The sequence below is a fragment of the Macaca thibetana genome, chromosome 9, assembly GCF_024542745.1.
Source record: "Macaca thibetana thibetana isolate TM-01 chromosome 9, ASM2454274v1, whole genome shotgun sequence".
Taxonomy (NCBI): domain Eukaryota; kingdom Metazoa; phylum Chordata; class Mammalia; order Primates; family Cercopithecidae; genus Macaca; species Macaca thibetana.
Window position 1 is genome coordinate 90,656,408 of NC_065586.1, and position 22,317 is coordinate 90,678,724.

Below are 22,317 nucleotides of genomic sequence, written 5' to 3' on the forward strand. Positions count from 1 at the left end.
GTCCTTTCTCTTCATTTTGCATATTTTTATTTATTCCTGCACTGCTGCACCCTAGAAAAAGTTGTCTGTTGCCTCCCATCTCTATTATAATAGTGTGGGCCCATCTTGTTATTGTAAACCCATTCTCTTTCTCTATAATTTATCCTAGGTTTTGCTGTCATATTGCTTTTTTCATATTTATTTTTACAAAATTTCAACTTTATAATGAATCTGGAGGCAATGTTGAGTCCATGTACCTTTCTGACAGAAGAAGATAATTGCAGACTCTTGATTCAGGCTCACAGTATCTAATGATATGGCCCTAATTTACCTTTTTACTAATTTAGATTGTAGTTGTCTACAGGTAATAATGGCTTTAACACATAATGTCTTTATTTATCTCAAATACAGGGAATCTCACAGAGGGGCAATCTAGGGATAATACAGCAGCCCCAAAGCAGCAGAGAGTCAAGGGCCTTCCTTTTTTCCCACTAAATTTAGTATACAGACCTTCATTTTCATTATTAAATCCCAGGATGGGGTCTATTCTACCTCCTACTTCACATTTGTGTTTTGAGTATGAAAGAGGAAATGAAAGTGGACCTAGAGACCTTCTGCTTATATCTTTTGGCAAAAAAAAAAAAAAAAAAAAAAAAAAAAAAAAAAAAAAATGCTGTGTGACTCAGCCAGCTGCAGAGAGCCTGATGAATGGAATTTTTAGGCAAGCATGGAATAAGGGGGTAGCAAATAAAGTTTGGGCCAGATGGCCTACAGCCTCCGCTACACCACACAGTATTTTTTTTCTAGTACTATACTTTCCAGTTTCTATGTTGGTAACCATATAACAATGTGAGTAATTTTGAATTCACTGTAATCAAATATGCTGGTAAATAATTTGTCAGATAATTGCATCAAATCATTCTTAGGAAAAGCACAACCAACAGTCTGAATTTACTATTGAAAACTTGGAAAACACTGCAGTTGACTTGTTTGGAGCTGGGACAGAGACGACAAGCACAACCCTGAGATATGCTCTCCTTCTCCTGCTGAAGCACCCAGAGGTCACAGGTATGATCACAGATGAAGAGTTAATTGACTTTCAGAGAAGATGTTGGGAAGGTGTTGCTAGTGTCCTCCTTCCTGTTTCTCTTAGAGAAGCTTCATTACTTAAACTCTGCTCCCAGCTGTAATCTGTTCCAAACTAATGGTGTGATTAAAATGGGATATCTTGGCCTGGCATGGTGGCTCACACCTGTAATCCCAGCACTTTGGGAGGCTGAGGTGGGTGGATCACTTGAGGCCAGGAGTTCAAGACCAGCCTGGCCAACATAGCCAAATCCCGTCTCTAGTAAAAATGTAAAACCTAGCCAGGCATGGTGGCACGTGGCTGTAATCCCAGCTCCTCGGGAGGCTGAGGCACCCGAATCACTTGAACGCAGGTGGTGGAGGTTGTAGTGAGCCAAGATTGTGCCACTGCCCTCCAGCCTGGGCAACAGAGTGAGACTCTGTCTCAGAAGGAAAAAAAAAACAAGGAAAAAAAGGTAAAGGGGGCATGTTTACACAGTAGAGGAAGATAACTGAGACAAATGAAGACAGACAGCAGTAGCAAAAGCAATAGAGCTCTGGTCCAAGGTGGGTAGGGCATCTCTGAAAAAAAAGGTAATGATTTATGTCAGGAAGAGACAAGATAAATTGGCCTAGTATTACATGTTGGGTTTATTATGAGAAGCCCATTTTTAAATAGCAAGTATGTTTTTGAAGATAACTTTTCTCATTCTCAAAATTTCAGGTTCGAATGCTGGAGTAGGGAAACTGGAAACTCCACTTATTGAAAGATAAATGGTAATCCTAGAAATGTAGTGAGTCTGCCTGAGAAAATTCCTAGTCTGCTAAGTATTCTAAAAAGTTGGATTCATAAGGAAGGTAATTCTGTTTACTAGAAGAGGTACCTAAAGAATGTTCCATTTAGGCAGAATATGTACCTGAGACAGTTCCCATGAAATTGGTGTTGGACAAAATAAGATTTTGTTTTGAGGGGGTCAATAATTTTATCTTTTATGTACAACTTTACTTTAGAAATTTACTTTTAAGGCCTTCTGCTTATGCTGCAGATAAGAAATATTCTTTTTTTCTCCTCTGTCAGTATCCCCCATTGACATGACAATAACCTAATTACAAATAAGAATTAGGCCTTTTTTTTGAACAGTTACTAACCTATAGAGTTCTACAAGATTTTTTGTCAACTTTCATTATAGATTAAAGGGTTCAAATACAGGTTTGTTACATAGATAAGTTGTGTAACGCTGAGGCTTGGGGTCCCAGCTATTCCATCACACTGACAGTAAACATATTACCCAGCAGATGGTTCTTCAGCCCACATCCCTTTCCTCCCTCCCCCATCTAGTGATCCTCAGTGTCTATTGTTCCCATCTTTAAGTTCTTGTGTATTCAATGCTTACCTCCCACTTATAAGTGAGAACATGCGGTATTTGGTTTTCTGTTCTTGTATTAGATTGCTTAGGATAATGACCTCCCACTTCATCTATCGTCCTGCAAAATACATAATTTTTGTTCTTTCTTGTGGCTGCGTAACATTCCATGGTGTATGTATTAGTCTGTTCTCATGCTGTTAATAAAGACATACCTGAGACAGGGTAATTCATAAAGGAAAGAGGTTTAATGGACTCTTAATTCCACATGACTGGAAAGGCCTCACAAAAAGTCTCTGGTAGAGACTTATTCACTATCATGAGAACAGCATGGAAAACTCCTGCCTCTGTGATTAAATTACCTCCCATTGAGTTCCTCCCATAACATGTGGGAATTATGGGAGCTACAATTCAAGATGAGATTTGAGTGGGGACACAGCCTAACCATATCAGTGTATATTTACCACATTTTTCTCATACAATCCACTGTGGATGGGCACATAAGTTGATTCCATTTCTTTGCTATTGTGCATAGCACTACAGTGAACATATTGGGGTGTGTGTCTTTTTGATAGAATGAATATTTTCGGGACATATACTCCATAGTGGGATTGCTGGGTCAACTCGTAGTTCTATTTTAAGTTCCTTCAAAAATATCAAAACTGGTTTCCACAGTGGCTGACCTAGTTTGCATACCTACCAACAGTGTAAAAGCATTTCCATTTCTCTGCAACATCACCAGCATCTGTTGTTTTTGGACTTTTTAATATTAATAATTGCTATTCTGACTGGTGTGAGATGGTACCTCATTGTGATTTTGATTTGCATTTCTCTGTTGATTAGTGATGTTGAAGCACTTTTTCATGTTTGTTGGCTGTTTGTATGTCATCTTTTGAGAAGTACCTGTTCTTGTCCTTTGCCCTTTTTTAATTGATTTTTTTTTGTTTTTTGCTTGTTGATTTAAGTTATTTTATTTTATTTTATTTTTATTTTTTTATAGATTTTGGATATTAGACATTTAGGTCCTTTAAGATAGGAAGAGTACAGGAGATAGTCAAGAAGACTTTAACAAATTTCCTAAACACAGAGAGCATATAGAGGATTGACAAATCTGTACAGAGAGGATAAACTTGTAACCAAAAAGTCAGAAGAGAAAAATTTATCAAGGAGGAAAAGTTAATCAGTGTCCCTTAAGTCTCTCCAATAGTAGTATTTGGAAGTTTCAAGGGTTAAAGAATAGTGGAGAATGAGGCTGAAAAAGGAGGCTTTCCCTGCCTACGTTTCCTCCACAAGCCTTTTCATCAGGTAACTGATTTCTTCCCACAAGAAGAAGGAGGCTCGCTCTCTAGAGAAACTGAGCTTAAGAAGCCCTGTACTCAGAGACACAGGGTAGTGCCAGAAAAGGCATGAGGTGTAGGCTTGAAAGGCAGATTTGGTACGGGTCTGCTCCTTCAATTAGGAGACTCTTAGCTCTTTTATTCATCTTGCTTCCTAAAATTCAGCAGCTAACTTTATCCAACACAAAGGGAACTGATCTAGAGAAATGACATTTTTCTTTCACCATCTTAATGGAAAATTCTCTTCAATGTCCAACAGAGTGAATGAAATGAAAACACATACTGCTAGACACAGGGTTATGGAATGTCAGGACATGAGAATTAAAGGGAAAACCACAAAAACTTTCAGATCTATACCAGGTTATATTGAAACAATTAAGATTCAGAATTCTCAAGAACTATTAATATTATCTTGTATATTAATAGAAATAGGGTGTTTTCATACTTGCATGTTTGCCAAAAATTTTGCCTTCTATTTTCCCTTTCTCAGAAAAATATTGGAGAATATGCTTCATTCAAATGCCTGAAACCTAGTTAGAGAAAGTCCTGAGCTCCAGCAATCAGGAAACCTCATGTAGGAGAATGAGAATGTCAGGGAGGCTGCCTAGCACCATACCTAGAAAACAACTACTTAAGAATGGACCTGGTGGATAATTCAGAAGTGAGAGGAGACAGCAAGAACAAAAGAGATGTGACAGATTTTATGAGAGTTTCCAATAGCTCAAAAAGGAGTTTCAAACATCTGCCTGAACATTTGTCAATAATTCTAACTTGGGAAACAGAAATTACAAATTGAAATAAGGAGACATGGTTAAGCCCAGGATAGTACTAAAAATGCAACTTAATCATAGCTGTCTTACCAGAGAACCATATTTGTGTAGTCAGAATGATGTAAGCAATGAATACTGATATAAAAATTGTCATCTAAATATATTCTGGAAAAAGGAGTGTTGTAAAGTGAGTGTGTCTATCTGAGGGTGTGTTCAAATATGAGGTGAAGTTGAAGATTAAAATTCTCATCTCTCATAATAAAAAATTATTAATATAATCCACAAAAAGATAAATAAGAAATAGAAACAGAGTCTTTATTTAAAAATGTGAATGTATGTTCAGAAGAAGCTGCTGGAATGTTGAAAATGGTGAATTTGGAAAGTGTGAGAATGAAGAGAATACCATTGCAATTTGCGACCCCTCCCACACACAGATGCATAAATACAGTCACATATATGCATAAATCTGATAGTATAATTTAATGTTTAAGCAACATGTTATTTTGATATGAAATTAATCCTTGTTTTTTTCCAAGACAGTAATTTCATGACTAAATTATATGCTTACTTTATGTTTGCAAACATTTTATTATTTTTATTTATATTAATTATCATATATACTAATGTATATGTATATATAGATTTTTCATTTTTATCTTTTTTAATTTTTATGGGTACATAGTAGTATATATTAATATGTTTGGGGGTACATGAGATGTTTTGATACAGGCGTGCAATGTGAAATAAGCATGTCATGGAGAATGGTGTATCCCCTCAAGCATTTATTCTTTGAGTTACAAACAATTCAATTACATTCTTTAAGTTATTTTAAAATGTACAATTAAGTTATTATTGACTATAGTCACCCTGTTGTGCTACCATATAGTAAGTCTTATTCATCCCCACCTCCCCTCCCAGGCCCCACTACCCTTTCGAGTCTCTGGTAACCATGCTTCTATACTTTATGTCCATTGGTTCAATTCTTTTGTTTTTAGATCCCACAGATAAGTGAGAACATGCTATGTTTATCTTTCTCTGCCTGCCTTATTTCACTTAACATAATGATCTCCAGTTCCCTTCATGTTGAAAATGAGTGAATCTCATTCTTTTTATGACTGAATAGAACTACATTGTGTATATATACTACATTTTCTGTTGATGCATATTAAAGTTGTTTCAAAGTCTTAGCTATTGTGTATGGTGCTGCAACAAACATAAGAGTGCAGATACTTCTTCGATGTACTTATGTCCTTTCTTTTGGGTATATACCCAGCAGTAGGGTTGTTGGATCATATGGTTGCTTTATTTTTAGTTATTTGAGGAATATTCAAACAGCTCTCCGTACTGGTCATACTAATTTACATTCCCACCAACACTATACAAGGGTCCACTTATCTCCACATCCTCACTAGCATTTCTTATTGCCTGTCTTTGGATATCAGCCATTTTAACTGGAGTGAGATGACATCTCATTGTAGTTTTGATTTATATTTCTCTGATGATCAGTGGTGTTGACCACCTTTTTGACCACCTCTTACCCATTTAAATGTCTTCTTTTGAGAAACATCTATTCAAATCTTTTGCCCACTTTTGGATTGGATTAGTATATTTTTTTTCTATAGAGTTGCTGGAGTTTCTTATATAGTCTGGTTATTAATCTCTTGTCAGATGAATAGTTTGCAAATATTTTTCTCCATTCTGTAATTGTCTCTTCCCTTTGTTGATTGTATCTTTGGCTGTGCAGAAGCTTTTTAACTTGATGTGATCCCATTTGTTCATGTTTGCTTTGAATGCCTGTGTTTGTAGGGTATTGCTCAAGAAATTTTTGCCTAGACCAATGTCCTGGAGATTTTTCCTAGTGTTTTCCTATATTAGTTTCAGAGTTTGAGGTCTTAGAGTTAAGCCTTTAATTGATTTTGAGTTGATTTTTGTATATGGCAAGAGATATGAGTTCAGTTTCATTCTTCTTTGTAGGATATTAAGTTTTCCCAGCACATTTATTCAAGAGACTGTCTTTCCCTCAGTGTACGTTCTTGGCACATGTGTTAGTCTGTTCTCATGCTTCTAATAAAGCCAACACAAGACTGGGTAATTTATAAAGGAAAGACGTTTAATGGACTCACAGTTCCACATGGCTGGGGAGGCCTCACAATCATGGCGGAAGGTGAATGAGGAGCAAAGTCACGTCTTACATGGCAGCAGGCAGAGAGCTTTGCAGGGGAACACCCATTTATAAAACCATCAGATGTTGTGAGATTTATTCACTACCATGAGAAAAGTATGGAGGATACCACCCCCATGATTCAATTATCCCCACCTGGCCTCACCCTTGACTTGTGGGGATTATTACAATTCAAGATGAGATTTGGGGTGGAGACACAGCCAAACCGTATCAGCACCTTTGTCAAAAATGAGTTCACTCTACGTCTGTGAAATTGTTTCTGGATTCTGTATTCTGTTCCATTGGTCCATGTGTTTGTTTTTATGTCAGTACCATGCTGTTTTAGTTATCTCTGTAGTATAATTTGAAGTGAGATAATGTGATTCTTCCAGTTTTGTTCTTTTTGCTTAGGATAGTTTTGACTATTCCGGGTCTTTTGTGGGTCCATATAAATTTTAGGATTTATTTTTTCTATTTCTGTGAAGAATGCCATTGATATTTTGATAGGGATTTTATTGAATCTGTAGATTGTTTTGATAGTATGGACATTTTTAACAATATTGATTTTTCCAATCCATGAACATGAAATATTTTTGTATTTGTTGTGTCCTCTTAAATTTCTTTCCTCAGTGTTTTATAGTTTTCATTTTAGGCATCTTTCAGTTTTTTAGTTAAATTAATTCCTAAGTATTTAATTTTACTTATGGCTATTGTAAATGGGATTACTTTTTAAATTTGTTTTTTCTTTTTGTTCACTGTTGGCATGTAACAACACTACTGATTTTTATGTTGATTTTGTATCCTTTAACTTTACTGAATTTGTTCATCAGTTCTAATAATTATCTTGTGGAATCTTTAGGTTTTTCCTAATATAAGGTTATATCATCAGAACACAAGGATATTTTGACTTTTTCCTTTCCAATTTGGATAGCCTTTATATCTTTGTCTTGTCTGATTGGTCTTGCTAGGTCATCCAGTACTATGATGAATAACAATGGTGACAGTGGGCATCCTTGTCATGTTCCTGATCTTAGAGGAAATACTCTTGGTTTTCCCCATTCAGTATAGTACTAGTTGTGGCTCTGTCATATAACTTTTTTATGTTGAGGTATGTTCCTTCTATCTCAGGTTTTTTTAAATGAATTTTTATCAGGAAGGGATGTTAAGTTTTATCAAATACTTTTTAAGCATCAACTGAAATGATATAGCTTTTATCCTTCATTCTTTTGATATGATGTATCACACTGCTTGATTTGCACATGTTGAACCATCCTTGCATCCCAGGGATAAATCCCACTTGGTCATTGTGAATGACCTTTTTATTGTATTGCTGAATTTGGTTTGCCAGTATTTTGTTGAAGATATTTGCACTAGTGTTCATCAGGTATATTGACCTGTAGTTTTCTTTTCTTGACGTGTCTTAGTCTGATTTTGGTATCAGGGTAATACTGGTCTCACAGAATGAGTTTCAAAGTATTCTCTTCTCCTTTATTTTTTGGAATAGTTTGAATAGGATTGGTATTAATTCTTCTTTAAATGTTTGGTAAAATTCAGCAGTGAAGCTAGCCAGTCTTGGGGTTTTCTTTACTGGGATACTTTTTATTTCTCATTTGATCTTGGTACTGGTCATTGCATGTTCAGGTTTTGGATTTTTTCCTGGTTCAAACTCGATGGGTCATATTTGTCTAGTGATTTGTCCATTTCTTCTAGACTTTCCAATTTATTGGCATATAGTTGCTTATAGTAACCACTAATTATTCTTTGAATTTCTGCAGTATCAATTGTAATGCCTCCTTTTTAATTTGTTTTTATTTATTTGAATCTACTCTGTTTTTTTTTTAGCCTGGCTAAAGGTTTGTCAATTTTGTTTAACTTCTCAAAAAAGCAACTTTTATTTCATTGATCTTTTGTTTTTCTTCATTTAAATTTTATTTATTTCTGCTCTGATTTTTATTATTCCTTTTCTTCTATTAATTTTGGGTTTAATTTGCTTTTGATTTTCTAATTATTTAGGATGCATCATTAGATTGTTTATTTGTCTATTTTCTCCATTTTTGATATAAGTTCTTGTAGCTATAAACTTCCCTTTTAGTACTGGTTTTGCTGTAGCCCCTTGGTTTTGGTATGTTGTGTTTCCATTAAAATTTGTTTCAAGAAATTTTTCAATTTCCTTTTTAATCTCTTCATGGGCCCACTCCCCATTTATGAGTATATTTTTAAATTTCCATTTATTTGTGTAGCTTCCAAAATTCCTCTTGTTATTGATTGCTGGTTTTATTACACTGTGGTCAGAGAAGATGCTTGATATTATTTCAGTTTCTTTGTATATTTTAAGACTTGTTTTGTGACCTAACATATGGTCAATTGTTGATAACAATCCATGTGCTGTGGAAAAGGATGTGTATTCTGTAGCAGTTGGATAAAATATTCTGCAAATATCTATTAGATCCATTTGGTCTATAGTGCACATAAAGTTGAATGTTTCCTTGTTGATTTTCTATCTAGATGACCTGTCCAATGCTGAAAGTGGGATGTTGAAGTCTCCAGCTATTATTGTACTGGGGACTATCTCTCTCTAGTTCTAATTATATTTCTTTTATATATCTGGGTGCTCCATTGTTGGTTGCATATATATTTAAAATTTTTCCATCTTCTTGCCAATCTGACTACTTTATCACCAATAGTGATCTTCTTTATCTCTTCTTATAGTTTTTGTTTTGAAATCTACTTTTTCTGTTTTAAATATAATAACTCCTGCTCTTTTTTCTTTTCTATTGGCATGTACTGTCTCATTCCATTTCTTTATTTTCAACCTATGTGTGTCTTTATAAGTGAAGTGTGTTTCTTTTAGGCAACAGATTAATGGGTCTTGTTTATCCATCCAGTCAGTATGTCTTTTGATTGGAGATTTTAGCCCATTTACATTCAGTGTTATTATTGATAAGTAAGGACTTACCCTTGCCCTTTTGTTATTTGTTTTCTGGTTGTTTTGTGGACTTCTCTTCCTTTTTTCAATCCTTCCTGTCTTCCTTTATTGAAGATAATTTTCTATGCTTATATGTGTACAGATTTTTCTTAATGCCTAGTTTATGGTAGTTACACATTTGTGCATCTGTAACAGTCCTCTCTTTACATTTGCATATACTTCCAGCACTATAATTTAAATTTCTAATGATGTTTGGATACCTTCATCATGATTCATGTACCCCTGAATTGCTGCAACAAATGTGCCATTTTTCTCCTTTTCCATCAGTTTTTACTTGTGTCTTATCAGCTAAAGTCCAGGAAGAGATTGAACGTGTGATTGGCAGAAATCGGAGCCCCTGCATGCAGGACAGGAGCCACATGCCCTACACAGATGCTGTGGTGCACGAGATCCAGAGATACATTGACCTTCTCCCCACCAACCTGCCCCATGCAGTGACCTGTGATGTTAAATTCAGAAACTACCTCATCCCCAAGGTAAGTTTGCTTCTCCTACACTGCAACTCCATGTTTTTGAAGCCCCCAAATTCATAGTATCATTCTTATCCTCTACCATCACTGGGTGAGAGAAGTGCGTAACTCATATGTATGGCAGTTTAATGGGACTTTCTGTTGTTTCCAGTTTGGGGCTACAAAGTTTTGTAACAGGTCCTAGTGTCTGGCAATGTGTGTTTTCCAGATTTATTATCTTTCTTCAAGATTGGTTTGGCTACTCTCAGGTGCTTATATTTCCAGATAAATTTTAAAGGCATTTGTTTGTCAATTTCCCAAAACATTGGGCTGGAATTTCTGTCAGGGTGACATTAAATTTATAGATCAGTTTGGAAAGAACTGAATCTTGACATGTTGCATCTTTCCATTCCTGAATATAATTATGCTTCCAATTTATTTGGGATTTCTTTTATTTTCCCAGGAAATTTGTGATTTGTTGTCATGGTTTTCAAGTCTTTGGTTTTCCCTAGATAATTAATATTTTTGTTGTGGAACATAATTAGTTTTTGTCATTCTGATGATGTTAATCTGTCAACTTTGCTAAATTTACTAATCGCTGTTCATAATTTATTTCTGGATTCATTGTAATTTCTGTATAATTATATTGTATCTGGGTTAATACTGTTTTATTACTTATTTTCCATTTCTCATGGGCTTAATGTCTCTTTATTGCATTCATTATTGCATTGGCTAGAATTTCTAGGAGAGTGTTGAATAGAATTGGTGACAGTGGGGATCCTTGTTTCTCATTTCTCATCTGCAGGAAGCAGTGGAAGTTTTCCATTTCAGTATTGAGAATGATGCTTGAAGTAGATTTTGGTAGATATTTTTGATCAGATTAGAGAAGTTTGCTGTCATAGATATATGTCATAATTGTGTGTAAAATCTTATCAAATCAATTCTCTGCATCTATTTCTATAATTGTGTGTTAGTCTGTTTCCATTGCTATAAAGGAATATGTTTGACTGTCTTTGACTGGGTAATTTGTAAATAAAAGAGTTTTATTTTGACTCATGGTTTTGCAGGCTGTGCAAAAGGCATAATGGGGGCAGGCATCTGCTCCTAGTGAGGACTTCAGGTAGCTTTCAATCATGGAAGAAGGTGAAGGGGAAGCAAGCATGTCACATGGCAAGAGAGGGAGTAAGAGAAAAAGGAGTGGAAGTGACTTTAAACAACCAGCTCGTGTATGAACTAACAGAATATGAACTCACTAATTATCATGAGAAGAGCTTTAAGCCACTCAAGAAGAATTCACCCTCATGTCCTAAATACCTCCCACCAGACTCCACCTCCAACATTGGGAATCACATTTCAACATGAGATTTGGAGGGGACAAATATCCACACAACATCAGATTATATGTATTGGGCTTACATTCCTCAATAAATAGAAATAAGTATGCACATAGAGATGAATTGACCTTCTTCATATTGTTTAGGGCTTCAGTGTTTACATTCACAAGAGATTTGGTTTGTAATTTTTTTTCTTAGAATTTTCAGGATTTTTGATATTAAGATTATGCCAGCCTTATAAAACTAGGCAAGAAAAGTTTCCTAATGCGAGTCTGATTTTATTGCCGTTCCCTCTCCCCACTTTTCTTCTTGTGATCACTTAGTTGTATCTTTGAAATGCCTGATAACTTTTGGTTAAATACCAGATGCTATATATAAGAAACTGCAGAATTTCAGAGGTTTATATTCTTCAAAGAAAGATTCATTCCTCTCCCATAGGCAGTCATAATGACATAACACCTGTTGTCATGATTCAGAATTGGACATAATGTGAACCCAGTCGAAAACTGAGTGTTAGTGTTAGCTTAGCTCTTGAGGTTCTCCTACCTCTGGAACCTTGAGACCAATTTTTGTCTTGGCAGCTTTACAATGCCTTCTATCACATGGTTTCTGTATTTATCCAGACACTCCAGTTGCCATCTCAAACCTACTTTTTCCATTTAAAACCAATACATATGATTAGTAAAATAAAAAATAATGTAACTGAAAGTTGTATTTTCAAGAGGAAAAAGGAATGATATTGGTAAGGTTGCAATTACTAATGTCATCTTTTGAAGAAGACAGGATTGATAATTTACTGAGAGATTATGGGGCTTACCCTAGTGGTCACTGATTTAGTATAAGAGATAAGACTTCAATGCACTCTGTTATCACAAACACAGGAGGTAACCAGGAGAAGACTTTTGTTTCTCAAAATTAGGGTCTGAGGGTAATAGTAATGAAACTTACTTCTCCTCCTATAACTAACTAAATGAGAAATATACTGAAGAATCAGCTAGGAGCTGCCAGTCTCCCCAGTTCACTGCATCATCTTTGGTGAACAGCTGGAAGGGAATACTACATCTGATGAGCTTCTTCATTCATCCCCCTGCAGGGCAGCTCATGCTGTGCCTGGTGTCTTTTGAGCCCTGAGAAGCCAGAGCCCAAGGGAATCACCCATTGAATCCCTTCTTCATGGAATAGCCCAGTACAGAAAAATGCAGCACTGTGTGGCCAATTCTACCCTCTTTACATATCAGATACATGTGTTTTTCTGCTACAGGCTGGATCCATTTATCTAGCTGGAGATAATAGTCTGAGACAGGAGTTGGCAAACTGTTTCTGTAATGGGCCAGATAGTAAATATTTTAGATTTTCCGGCCATGTGGTTTCTGTTGCAATACTTGACATCTCTTATTGTAGCATGAAAGCAGTCATAAACAATCTGCAAATGAATGAGGATTGATATGTTCCAATTTTTATAGAAACAAATGTAAATTTCCTATAAAATGTGTTTCAAAAATATTATTTCTTATTTGCATTTGTTCAATGTGAATACTTTTAGCTCACATACCATACAAAAACAGGTGGCAGGATGGACTTGTGCAGGGAGTATTTTTTATTGATGCCTAATATAAGACATTCCTGTCCAGTAGAATTTTCTGCAAATATGTGTGATTGATTTGTGCTTTTGTGTCCTATTAAAGAATATTTGTCAGCACAAGATTCCAAAGACTGGCTTTTAACTTTCCTGGAATATTTTTGCTTGAGCTCTTATATTTAGATCAACGACATATTTCAAATGAATTTTTATTTGTAATATGAAGTAATGATGGTCATGCTTCAATGTCTATAAATTTCTAGTTATTCAAGTAACATTTGTTGAAATAAATCTGCTTTGGTTCTTAATAACATTTTAATATAGTACTTGTTTATAAATATTCAAGGGAATATTTTTGAAAAACCAAATCATAGACTATTGATATGAAAATTTAGGGGGTAGAATTTTTCTTCACCTTTTTATTATAAAATATTTTAAAATCAGTAACATTACACACACATATGTATATGTACATATGGCAGTATGTGTATTTATCTACTTTGATATCTGTCCATCCATCTATTTATGCTTCAGTACTTCAGTACGTATAGCACAATAACAATGGTTTTCTCCTACATGACAATAATAGCATTCATAATGTGGAGTTATTAATACAATAATATTATTAACTACACAGCTTATATTTAAAATTTTCCAATTTTTAAAGAATATGTTAATCGCTTTTTTTCTTGCAATTCATTCTCCAGTCAAGAAACAGGCACATAATTTCGGTATCCTGTTATTTTCATCTCCCGTAATTAAGAAGAGTCCATTTCCTCTGTTTCCTTTCGACATGTTGACCTCTGTGAAGAGTTGAGACTGTTAGTCATTTAAATTTTCCTGGGGCTCATTTTGTATGATTCTTTTCTAGATATTATATTCCAGTTATGACTTTGGCAGGAAAACTACATAGTACTTTGAATATCCCACTGAATCACAGTGGTGAGGCAGGGGCACATAATGTCACATATGTCATTATTGGTTATGCTAAGATTCTCACCAAATAAGTTGGAATCTGCCAGATCTCTTCATTGATGGGGTTCTGATTTTCATGTGTGAATGATGAAAATCTATGGCATGGTACTTTAAAACTGAACACCCTGCTTCCCAAGTCACACATCCAATAGTTTTATCTTTCATTAATGATCCTCACCTGACCTGATGATTTTGACCTGAATGGTTACAAATAGGTGATTTTTCTAATTTCATTGTTCCTTCTGTATTTTTAAGCTAGGATTAATCTGTAATGAATATCTCTCCCATATCTTTAAATGAAGACAAACAAACTGCATGGCAATGACAAGAACTCAATAGTTTTATACTTGTGACTATACTAGTTATCATCCCAGAAGACGTCATTTGAAACTCAATCATGTGTTTATTCACAAATGCCCTGTGAACAGATACTGTGGCCATTTCCCATGTCAAAAGATACTTCAACTTTAAGTCATACTCTACACATAAGGTTGGTGAAAACCAAAGTGATGGAATAGAGCAGCAAGTGTGGACAGCCACTAGTGTCCAAGCTTGATGAAAAGGAGGACAGATTCAGAAGGTTGCACCCAAGTATCCAAGTACTGAGGACTTCAAATGTGATTGCAGGGCACTTTAGCAAGATTATTGTCACTGGTCTTAAGCTAATGCCTCTTATTACTTGGTCTATCCATCTGGAAATGGTACTGCTCTTCTTTGGAATGGTGTTTCCTCATCTGCACATCAAAAGATTCAACTATGTGATTACCACTGTTTCTTCAACCTTCATGACTTCTTTACAGCTCAGTTCATCTATGTCTCTTGTTTATAGGGCACAACCATATTAATTTCCCTGACTTCTGTGCTACATGACAACAAAGAATTTCCCAACCCAGAGATGTTTGACCCTCGTCACTTTCTGGACGAAGGTGGCAATTTTAAGAAAAGTAACTACTTCATGCCTTTCTCAGCAGGTAATATAAATGTATTTCCATTTGTGTCTCAGGGTATAAGATAACTTTTTTGATCAGTTGGAACTTACATGTGCCTCCTCTGCAGTGGTACAATTACTCTTTGTACACGATCAAGAGCACTGTTCTGAATGTCTGTGTGCTCCCTGCTCATGATATATCCTAATTATTGAGCCAGATTAGTGGGCTTTGGGGAGTTAATCCAATTCTTCCAAATTGAGAAAGTTGAAGTATAGGTTGGTTGAATTCTGCCTCTAGATACACCACTGAGGTACCCAAGAACTCCTCCTAGAAGATAAAACTAATTACATTTTCCTCACTAGCCATGAGGAAGTTATCTCACTCCAAAACTTCACTGAGTGTTTTCCACATGGTGTCCCTCACCCCCTAGGCTGGGCCTGTAGGATAAAATTATCCTCAAACACTGAAGAGGGTCTTAAAAGGCTCGCTTCTGAGTTTTGAAAGCAGAGTAAACAGATCATTGTAGTTCAATAGGACTGAGGCTGTGATATAGGAAAGAACAGGCTGTTGGAGTTTGAGAGGTAGATGGAAAAGCTGTCTGCTTCTTGTTCTCTTATACCCCAAAGTGAGGCATAAGTAACATTTTAATAGCAGTAAAGACATTTGAGCTATCTCAAAGGAGGCAGAGAGGATGAAAGGAAGAGAATGCAGGGCTGTTAAAGGAGATAATGAGCCACAGAAGCAGGACATTAGCTCTAAATAATGGATATTAGAACCTTTGCCAAATAACTGTCAATGGGAGGAGAGGGACATTGGGAATGTAGCAGGATACTCTGCAGTGATGCAGAGCACCATGCTCTTCCCCTAGTCATGGCCATGTATCTTGGATGTTGGATCTCCACACCTGAAATGTGTGTGCTGAGCGTCTGGTGGTAGAATCTCCTTTCTTCATTCTGTGGCCTTTGATATCTGCTTTATATCTGGCACTGTAGATACCAAGACAACAAGAAAAGAAACCTTCCTTCAAGCAGTCACATTTGGCACATGTATTAGTCCATTCTTACATTGCTATAAAGAACTACCTGAGACCGGGTAATTAATGAAGAAAAGAGTTTTAATTGACTCACAGTTCCACAGGCTGTACAGGAAGCATGGCTGGGAGACCTCAGGAAACTTGCAATCATGGTGGGAGGCAGAGTGGAAGCAAACACATCTTTCCATGGCAGAGCAGGAGAGAGAGAGCAAAGAGGAAAGGCTACATACCTTTAAACAACCAGATCTTATGAGAACTCACTATCATGAGAACAGCAAGGGGGAAATTATCCCCCATGATTCTATCACCTCTCACCAGGTATCTCCCCCAACATTGGGAATTACAATTTGACATGAGGTTTGGGTAAGGACCCAGAGCCTAACCATATCACATTCTAATAAATAAATAAATCAGTAATTATTATTCTAGGTGACCCATGCTACCTGTTTCTTTGGCCATGACAAAATATCCAGGACTAGGCAATTGATGAATAATGGAAATATATTTCTCACAGTTCTTAAGGCTGGGAGTTCCAAAATTGAGGTGTCAGCAAGTTCAGTGTCTAGGGAGGGCCTATTCCTTATAGATAATGCACCCTCTGTATCCTTATATGACAGAAGGGCAAAAAAGGCAAAAAGGGTGAAATGGCTCCCTTGTATCTCTTGATGTTATTAGTTTAGCAAGGACAGATCCCTCCTGACTTATTCACTTCCTAAAAGGAGCCATCTCTTTAGTAATGTTGCATTGGGTATTATTTGTCAACATATGAATTTGGGGGCGGCATATTCAGACCATAGCACATTTTTCAATGGAAGCATAAATATAATGTTGAGGAAACCAAGAGAAAGCAACATTTTTCTTGCTCAAGAAGATGAGAAAGAGGGTAAAAAAGGAGATAAAATGTGACCTATGTCCTGACTGCAGTAACAGAAAAGTTCATCTTGATCAAAAGGAGCAGCATGCTGTAAAACTTGAAACCTTGTGGTGTGCTGGAGACTGATGACGAGTGGCTATGCCTAGAGTTGACAGTATCGAATTTGAAGAGTGCAAGGAGTGATATGGATCATCAGACTGGAAACAGAATGTGAGGTCCAGGTCAATCCATTGGGACCTTATCCTATAGGACAGACAGGGAAGCAATTTAAAGTTTTAAAGTGAGAAGGTGGCATATTTAGACATGTGCTCCTGAAAGTACCTAGGGGAAAAAAAAATATTTGACTGCATGTTGAGCCAGAAATACAAAGGGAAATACAGTATGTTAGCTTCCTCCTCTAAGCCCTGCTCAGTTAAATCCACTTGACAAGGAATGTATGTTTCTAAAGAAAGATTGACGAAGGCATTTAAAGTCTGTAGAAAGATTTTAATAAAGTGCTTGGCATGTAGCTGGTACTCAATAAATATTTGTTCAATATAGGGTGGCTGTTAAGATCTGATATTAGGTGAAGAGTCAGTATGTCCATTCATTTTTCAGTTGCCTATCCATCCATCCATTCATCCATTTATCTATCCACCCATCCATCCATTCATTCATGCATGCACCCATCCACCCATCTATCTCCTCATCCCTCTTACAATTCACTGAACAGTTATTGCATATTCTGTTTGTGCCAGTTACAGAGACAGTGTTTGTCACTGTCACAGTTATACATGAGGAGTAACTGCTCTCTGTGTTTGCTATTTTCAGGAAAACGGATTTGTGTGGGAGAAGCCCTGGCCCGCATGGAGCTGTTTTTATTCTTGACCTCCGTTTTACAGAACTTTAACCTGAAATCTCTGGTTGACCCAAAGGACCTTGACACCACTCCAGTTGTCAATGGGTTTGCCTCTGTGCCACCCTTCTACCAGCTGTGCTTCATTCCTGTTTGAAGAAGAGCAGATGGTCTGGTTGCTGCTGTACTGTCCCTGCAGCTCTCTTTCCTCTGGGGCGTTATCCACATTTCACTATATGTGATGCCTTTTCTGGCCTGTCATCTCACATTTTCCCTTCCCTCAAGATCTAGTGAACATTCAGCCTCCGTTAAGGAGAGTTTCCTATGCTTCACAGTGCAAATATATCTGCTATTCTCCATACTCTGTAACGGTTGCATTGACTGTCACCTAATGCTGATACTTATCTAATGTTGTTATTAATATGTTATTATTAAATAGAGAAAGATGATTTGTGTATCATAATTCAAAGGCATTTCTTCTTTGCATGTTCTAAATAAAAAGCATTATTATTTGCTGAGTCAGTTTATTAGACCTTCCTTCTTTTATGCATAATGCAGGTCAGAAGTTAAAGAAAAATAGAGTTCCAGGAGGCCCTGCTGGTTCTCAAAATGATAAGGACAGAAAGGACAAAGGGGAAGAGGGTAGGGAAGCTATTTTTGCTGAGTGTGAGAGTTATTTGAGGATTGGATTTGAAAGTGAGAAACTGTTCAGGAGCAGCTTCAACCTGTAGGGAAATATTAAGAGGATCAGCCAAAGGGAGGAATGGACATTAAATGTTAGAATTCTTATATCCACATTGATGTTCCTTCTTTTTTTTTTTTTTTTTTGAGACAAAGTCTTGCTCTGTCACCTAGGCTGGAGTACAGTGGTGGGATCTCGGCTCTCTGCAACCTCTGCCTCCCAGGTTCAAGTGATTCTCCTGCCTCAGCCTCCTGAGTAGCTGGGATTACAGGTGCATGCCACCATGCCTGGCTAATTTTTTGTATTTTTAGTACAGACGGGTTTTCACCGTGTTAGCTAGGATGGTCTCGATCTCCTGACCTCGTGATCTGCCCGCCTCAGCCTCCCAAAGTGCTGGGATTACAGATGTGAGCCACTGCACCTGGCCTGGTGTTACTTTAAAGTGTCATTACTTTATCTCTGAAGAATCAGATTACTTTTATTACTTCATGTTTCCAACTTATATTGATGTAATGAAGTATAAATATATGCTTTCATATTGCTTCTCATGTGTCCTGTCATGCTTCTGTCTTCAAACATGAACAAAATTTCTTTTCTTTTTCTTTTTTTTTTCTTTTGAGATGGAGTCTTGCTTTTGTTGCCCAGGCTGGAGTGTAATGGCATGATCTTGGCTCACTGCAATCTCCACCTCCAGGGTTCAAGTGATTCTCCTGCTTCAGCCTTCCAAGTAGCTGGGATTACAGATGCCCACCACCACACCAGGCTAATTTTTGATATTTTTAGTAGAGACAGGGTTTCACCATGTTGGCCAGACTAGTGTTGAACTCCTAACCTCAAGTGATCCACCCACCCCGGCCTCCCAAAGTGCTGGGATTACGGGTGTGAGCCACCACGCTTGGCTGGACAAAATTTCTAAGAAGAATTACCAGGATTTAATCTTTCTCAGCTTCTCCTATATTATTTAACTTTTAACCTAAGTGGGATGATAATTTTATGCTATGGTCCTAATATAATTAGCCTCAGGTCATCTCCAAAGCATAGACAGTTAAGTATCTTATGTTAAATTATATTCACCACTCTCCTGTCTTCTATTTGGAATGTAAGAAGAAGTAACATAATTCGTAATGCTTCTCACAGGTCATCTCCCAGAAGAAGCTACTTACACTTTGGAATACATTTTAAAGATAATATGTGGGTACAGGTGTACATGTACATCTATATATGGATGTGTACATTATGTGTGTATATATATAATATATATACGTTTATATATGTACATGTAATATATACATGTATATAATATATACATGTATATATTATATATACATTATACATATATAATATATACAAGTATATATAATATATACATGTATATAGGTATATATAATATATACATGTATATAGGTATATATAATATATACATTTATATAGATATATATCTTATGCAAACATACATATAGGGCTAAATGTTTACAATATTGGGCTTATATCACACATCTTGTATTAAAACTTGCTATTTTCCTATCAAGTAATATGCCAGCAAATCCTCTAAGGTGATAGAAACATAGGCGAAAGATTCAGAGAGATAATAGAGGAGAAAGTGGAAATGGGTATTACATTAATGGGAAGATCAAATGGAAATTACACATTATACCTTTTAAACCTTCATTGGGAAATGAAAATGTATTTTATTTATTTATTTATTTATTATTATTATTATCTTTAAGTTCTAGGGTACATGTGCATAATGTGCAGGTTTGTTACATATGTATACTTGTGCCATGTTGGTGTGCTGCACCCATCAACTCGTCAGCACCCATCAACTCGTCATTTACGTCAGGTATAACTCCCAATGCAATCCCTCCCCCCTCCCCCCTCCCCATGATAGGCCCCGCTGTGTGATGTCCCCCTTCCCGAGTCCAAGTGATCTCATTGTTCAGTTCCCACCTATGAGTGAGAACATGCGGTGTTTGGATTTCTGTTCCTGTGATAGTTTGCTAAGAATGATGGTTTCCAGCTGCATCCATGTCCCTACAAAGGACACAAACTCATCCTTTTTTATGGCTGCATAGTATTCCATGGGGTATATGTGCCACATTTTCTTTTTTTTTTTTTTTAAATTCTTATTTATTTATTTATTTATTTATTTATATTTTATTATTATACTTTAAGTTCTAGGGTACATGTGCATAACGTGCAGGTTTGTTACATATGTATTCTTGTGCCATGTTGCTGTGCTGCACCCATCAACTCGTCATTTACATCAGGTATAACTCCCAATGCAATCCCTCCCCCCTCCCCCCTCCCCCTCTCCCCTCCCCCTTCCCCCTTCCCCCCTTCCCATGATAGGCCCCGGTGTGTGATGTTCCCCTTCCTGAGTCCAAGTGATCTCATTGTTCAGTTCCCACCTATGAGTGAGAACATGCGGTGTTTGGTTTTCTGTTCCTGTGATAGCTTGCTAAGAATGATGGTTTCCAGCTGCATCCATGTCCCTACAAAGGACACAAACTCATCCTTTTTTATGGCTGCATAGTATGCCATGGTGTATATGTGCCACATTTTCTTAATCCAGTCTGTCACTGATGGACATTTGGGTCGATTCCAAGTCTTTGATATTGTGAATAGTGCCACAATAAACATGCGTGTGCATGTGTCTTTATAGCAGCATGATTTATAATCCTCTGGGTATATACCCAGTAATGGGATGGCTGGGTCATATGGTACATCTAGTTCTAGATCTTTGAGGAATCGCCATACTGTTTTCCATAATGGTTGAACTAGTTTACAATCCCACCAACAGTGTAAAAGTGTTCCTATTTCTCCACATCCTCTCCAGCACCTATTGTTTCCTGACTTTTTAATGATTGCCATTCTAACTGGTGTGAGATGGTATCTCATTGTGGTTTTGATTTGCATTTCTCTAATGGCCAGTGATGATGAGCATTTTTTCATGTGTCTGTTGGCTGTATGAATGTCTTCTTTTGAGAAATGTCTGTTCATATCCTTTGCCCACTTTTTGATGGGGTTGTTTGTTTTTTTTCTTGTAAATTTGTTTGAGTTCTTTGTAGGTTCTGGATATTAGCCCTTTGTCAGATGAGTAGATTGCAAAAATTTTCTCCCATTCTGTAGGTTCCCTGTTCACTCTGATGGTAGTTTCTTTTGCTGTGCAGAAGCTCTTTAGTTTAATGAGATCCCATTTGTCAATTTTGGCTTTTGCTGCCGTTGCTTTTGGTGTTTTAGACATGAAGTCTTTGCCCATGCCTATGTCCTGAATGGTACTACCTAGGTTTTCTTCTAGGATTTTTATGGTATTAGGTCTAACGTTTAAGTCTCTAATCCATCTTGAATTAATTTTTTGTATAAGGAGTAAGGAAAGGATCCAGTTTCAGCTTTCTACTTATGGCTAGCCAATTTTCCCAGCACCATTTATTAAATAGGGAATCCTTTCCCCATTTCTTGTTTCTCTCAGGTTTGTCAAAGATCAGATGGCTGTAGATGTGTGGTATTATTTCTGAGGACTCTGTTCTGTTCCATTGGTCTATATCTCTGTTTTGGTACCAGTATCATGCTGTTTTGGTTACTGTAGCCTTGTAGTATAGTTTGAAGTCAGGTAGCGTGATGCCTCCAGCTTTGTTCTTTTGACTTAGGATTGTCTTGGAGATGCGGGCTCTTTTTTGGTTCCATATGAACTTTAAAGCAGTTTTTTCCAATTCTGTGAAGAAACTCATTGGTAGCTTGATCGGGAAGGCATTGAATCTATAAATTACCTTGGGCAGTATGGCCATTTTCACGATATTGATTCTTCCTTTCCATGAGCATGGTATGTTCTTCCATTTGTTTGTGTCCTCTTTTATTTCACTGAGCAGTGGTTTGTAGTTCTCCTTGAAGAGGTCCTTTACATCCCTTGTGAGATGGATTCCTAGATATTTTATTCTCTTTTAAGCGATTGTGAATGGGAGTTCACT

At 36.7% G+C, this 22,317-nt stretch overlaps 2 protein-coding genes across 3 annotated transcripts in view; both read left to right on the forward strand.

Annotated features, from left to right (window-relative positions):
- Positions 1-22,317, forward strand: part of LOC126962034 (cytochrome P450 2C18) — a 263,118-nt gene that overhangs the window by 120,637 nt on the left and 120,164 nt on the right. The gene's annotated exons all lie outside the window — the stretch shown is intronic.
- The window catches only part of LOC126962032 (cytochrome P450 2C9), a 65,266-nt gene that overhangs the window by 37,864 nt on the left and 5,085 nt on the right, over positions 1-22,317 (forward strand). The window contains exons 6-9 of one of the 2 annotated variants that reach the window (XM_050802801.1): positions 906-1,047; positions 9,951-10,138; positions 14,829-14,970; positions 17,646-18,188. In XM_050802801.1, coding sequence (XP_050658758.1) covers positions 906-1,047; positions 9,951-10,138; positions 14,829-14,970; positions 17,646-17,827 — 654 coding nt within the window. In that variant the 3' untranslated portion in view covers positions 17,828-18,188. Of the gene's footprint in view, positions 1-905; positions 1,048-9,950; positions 10,139-14,828; positions 14,971-17,645; positions 18,189-22,317 lie in introns of those variants that run through there. The other variant, XM_050802802.1, reaches the window with a different exon arrangement.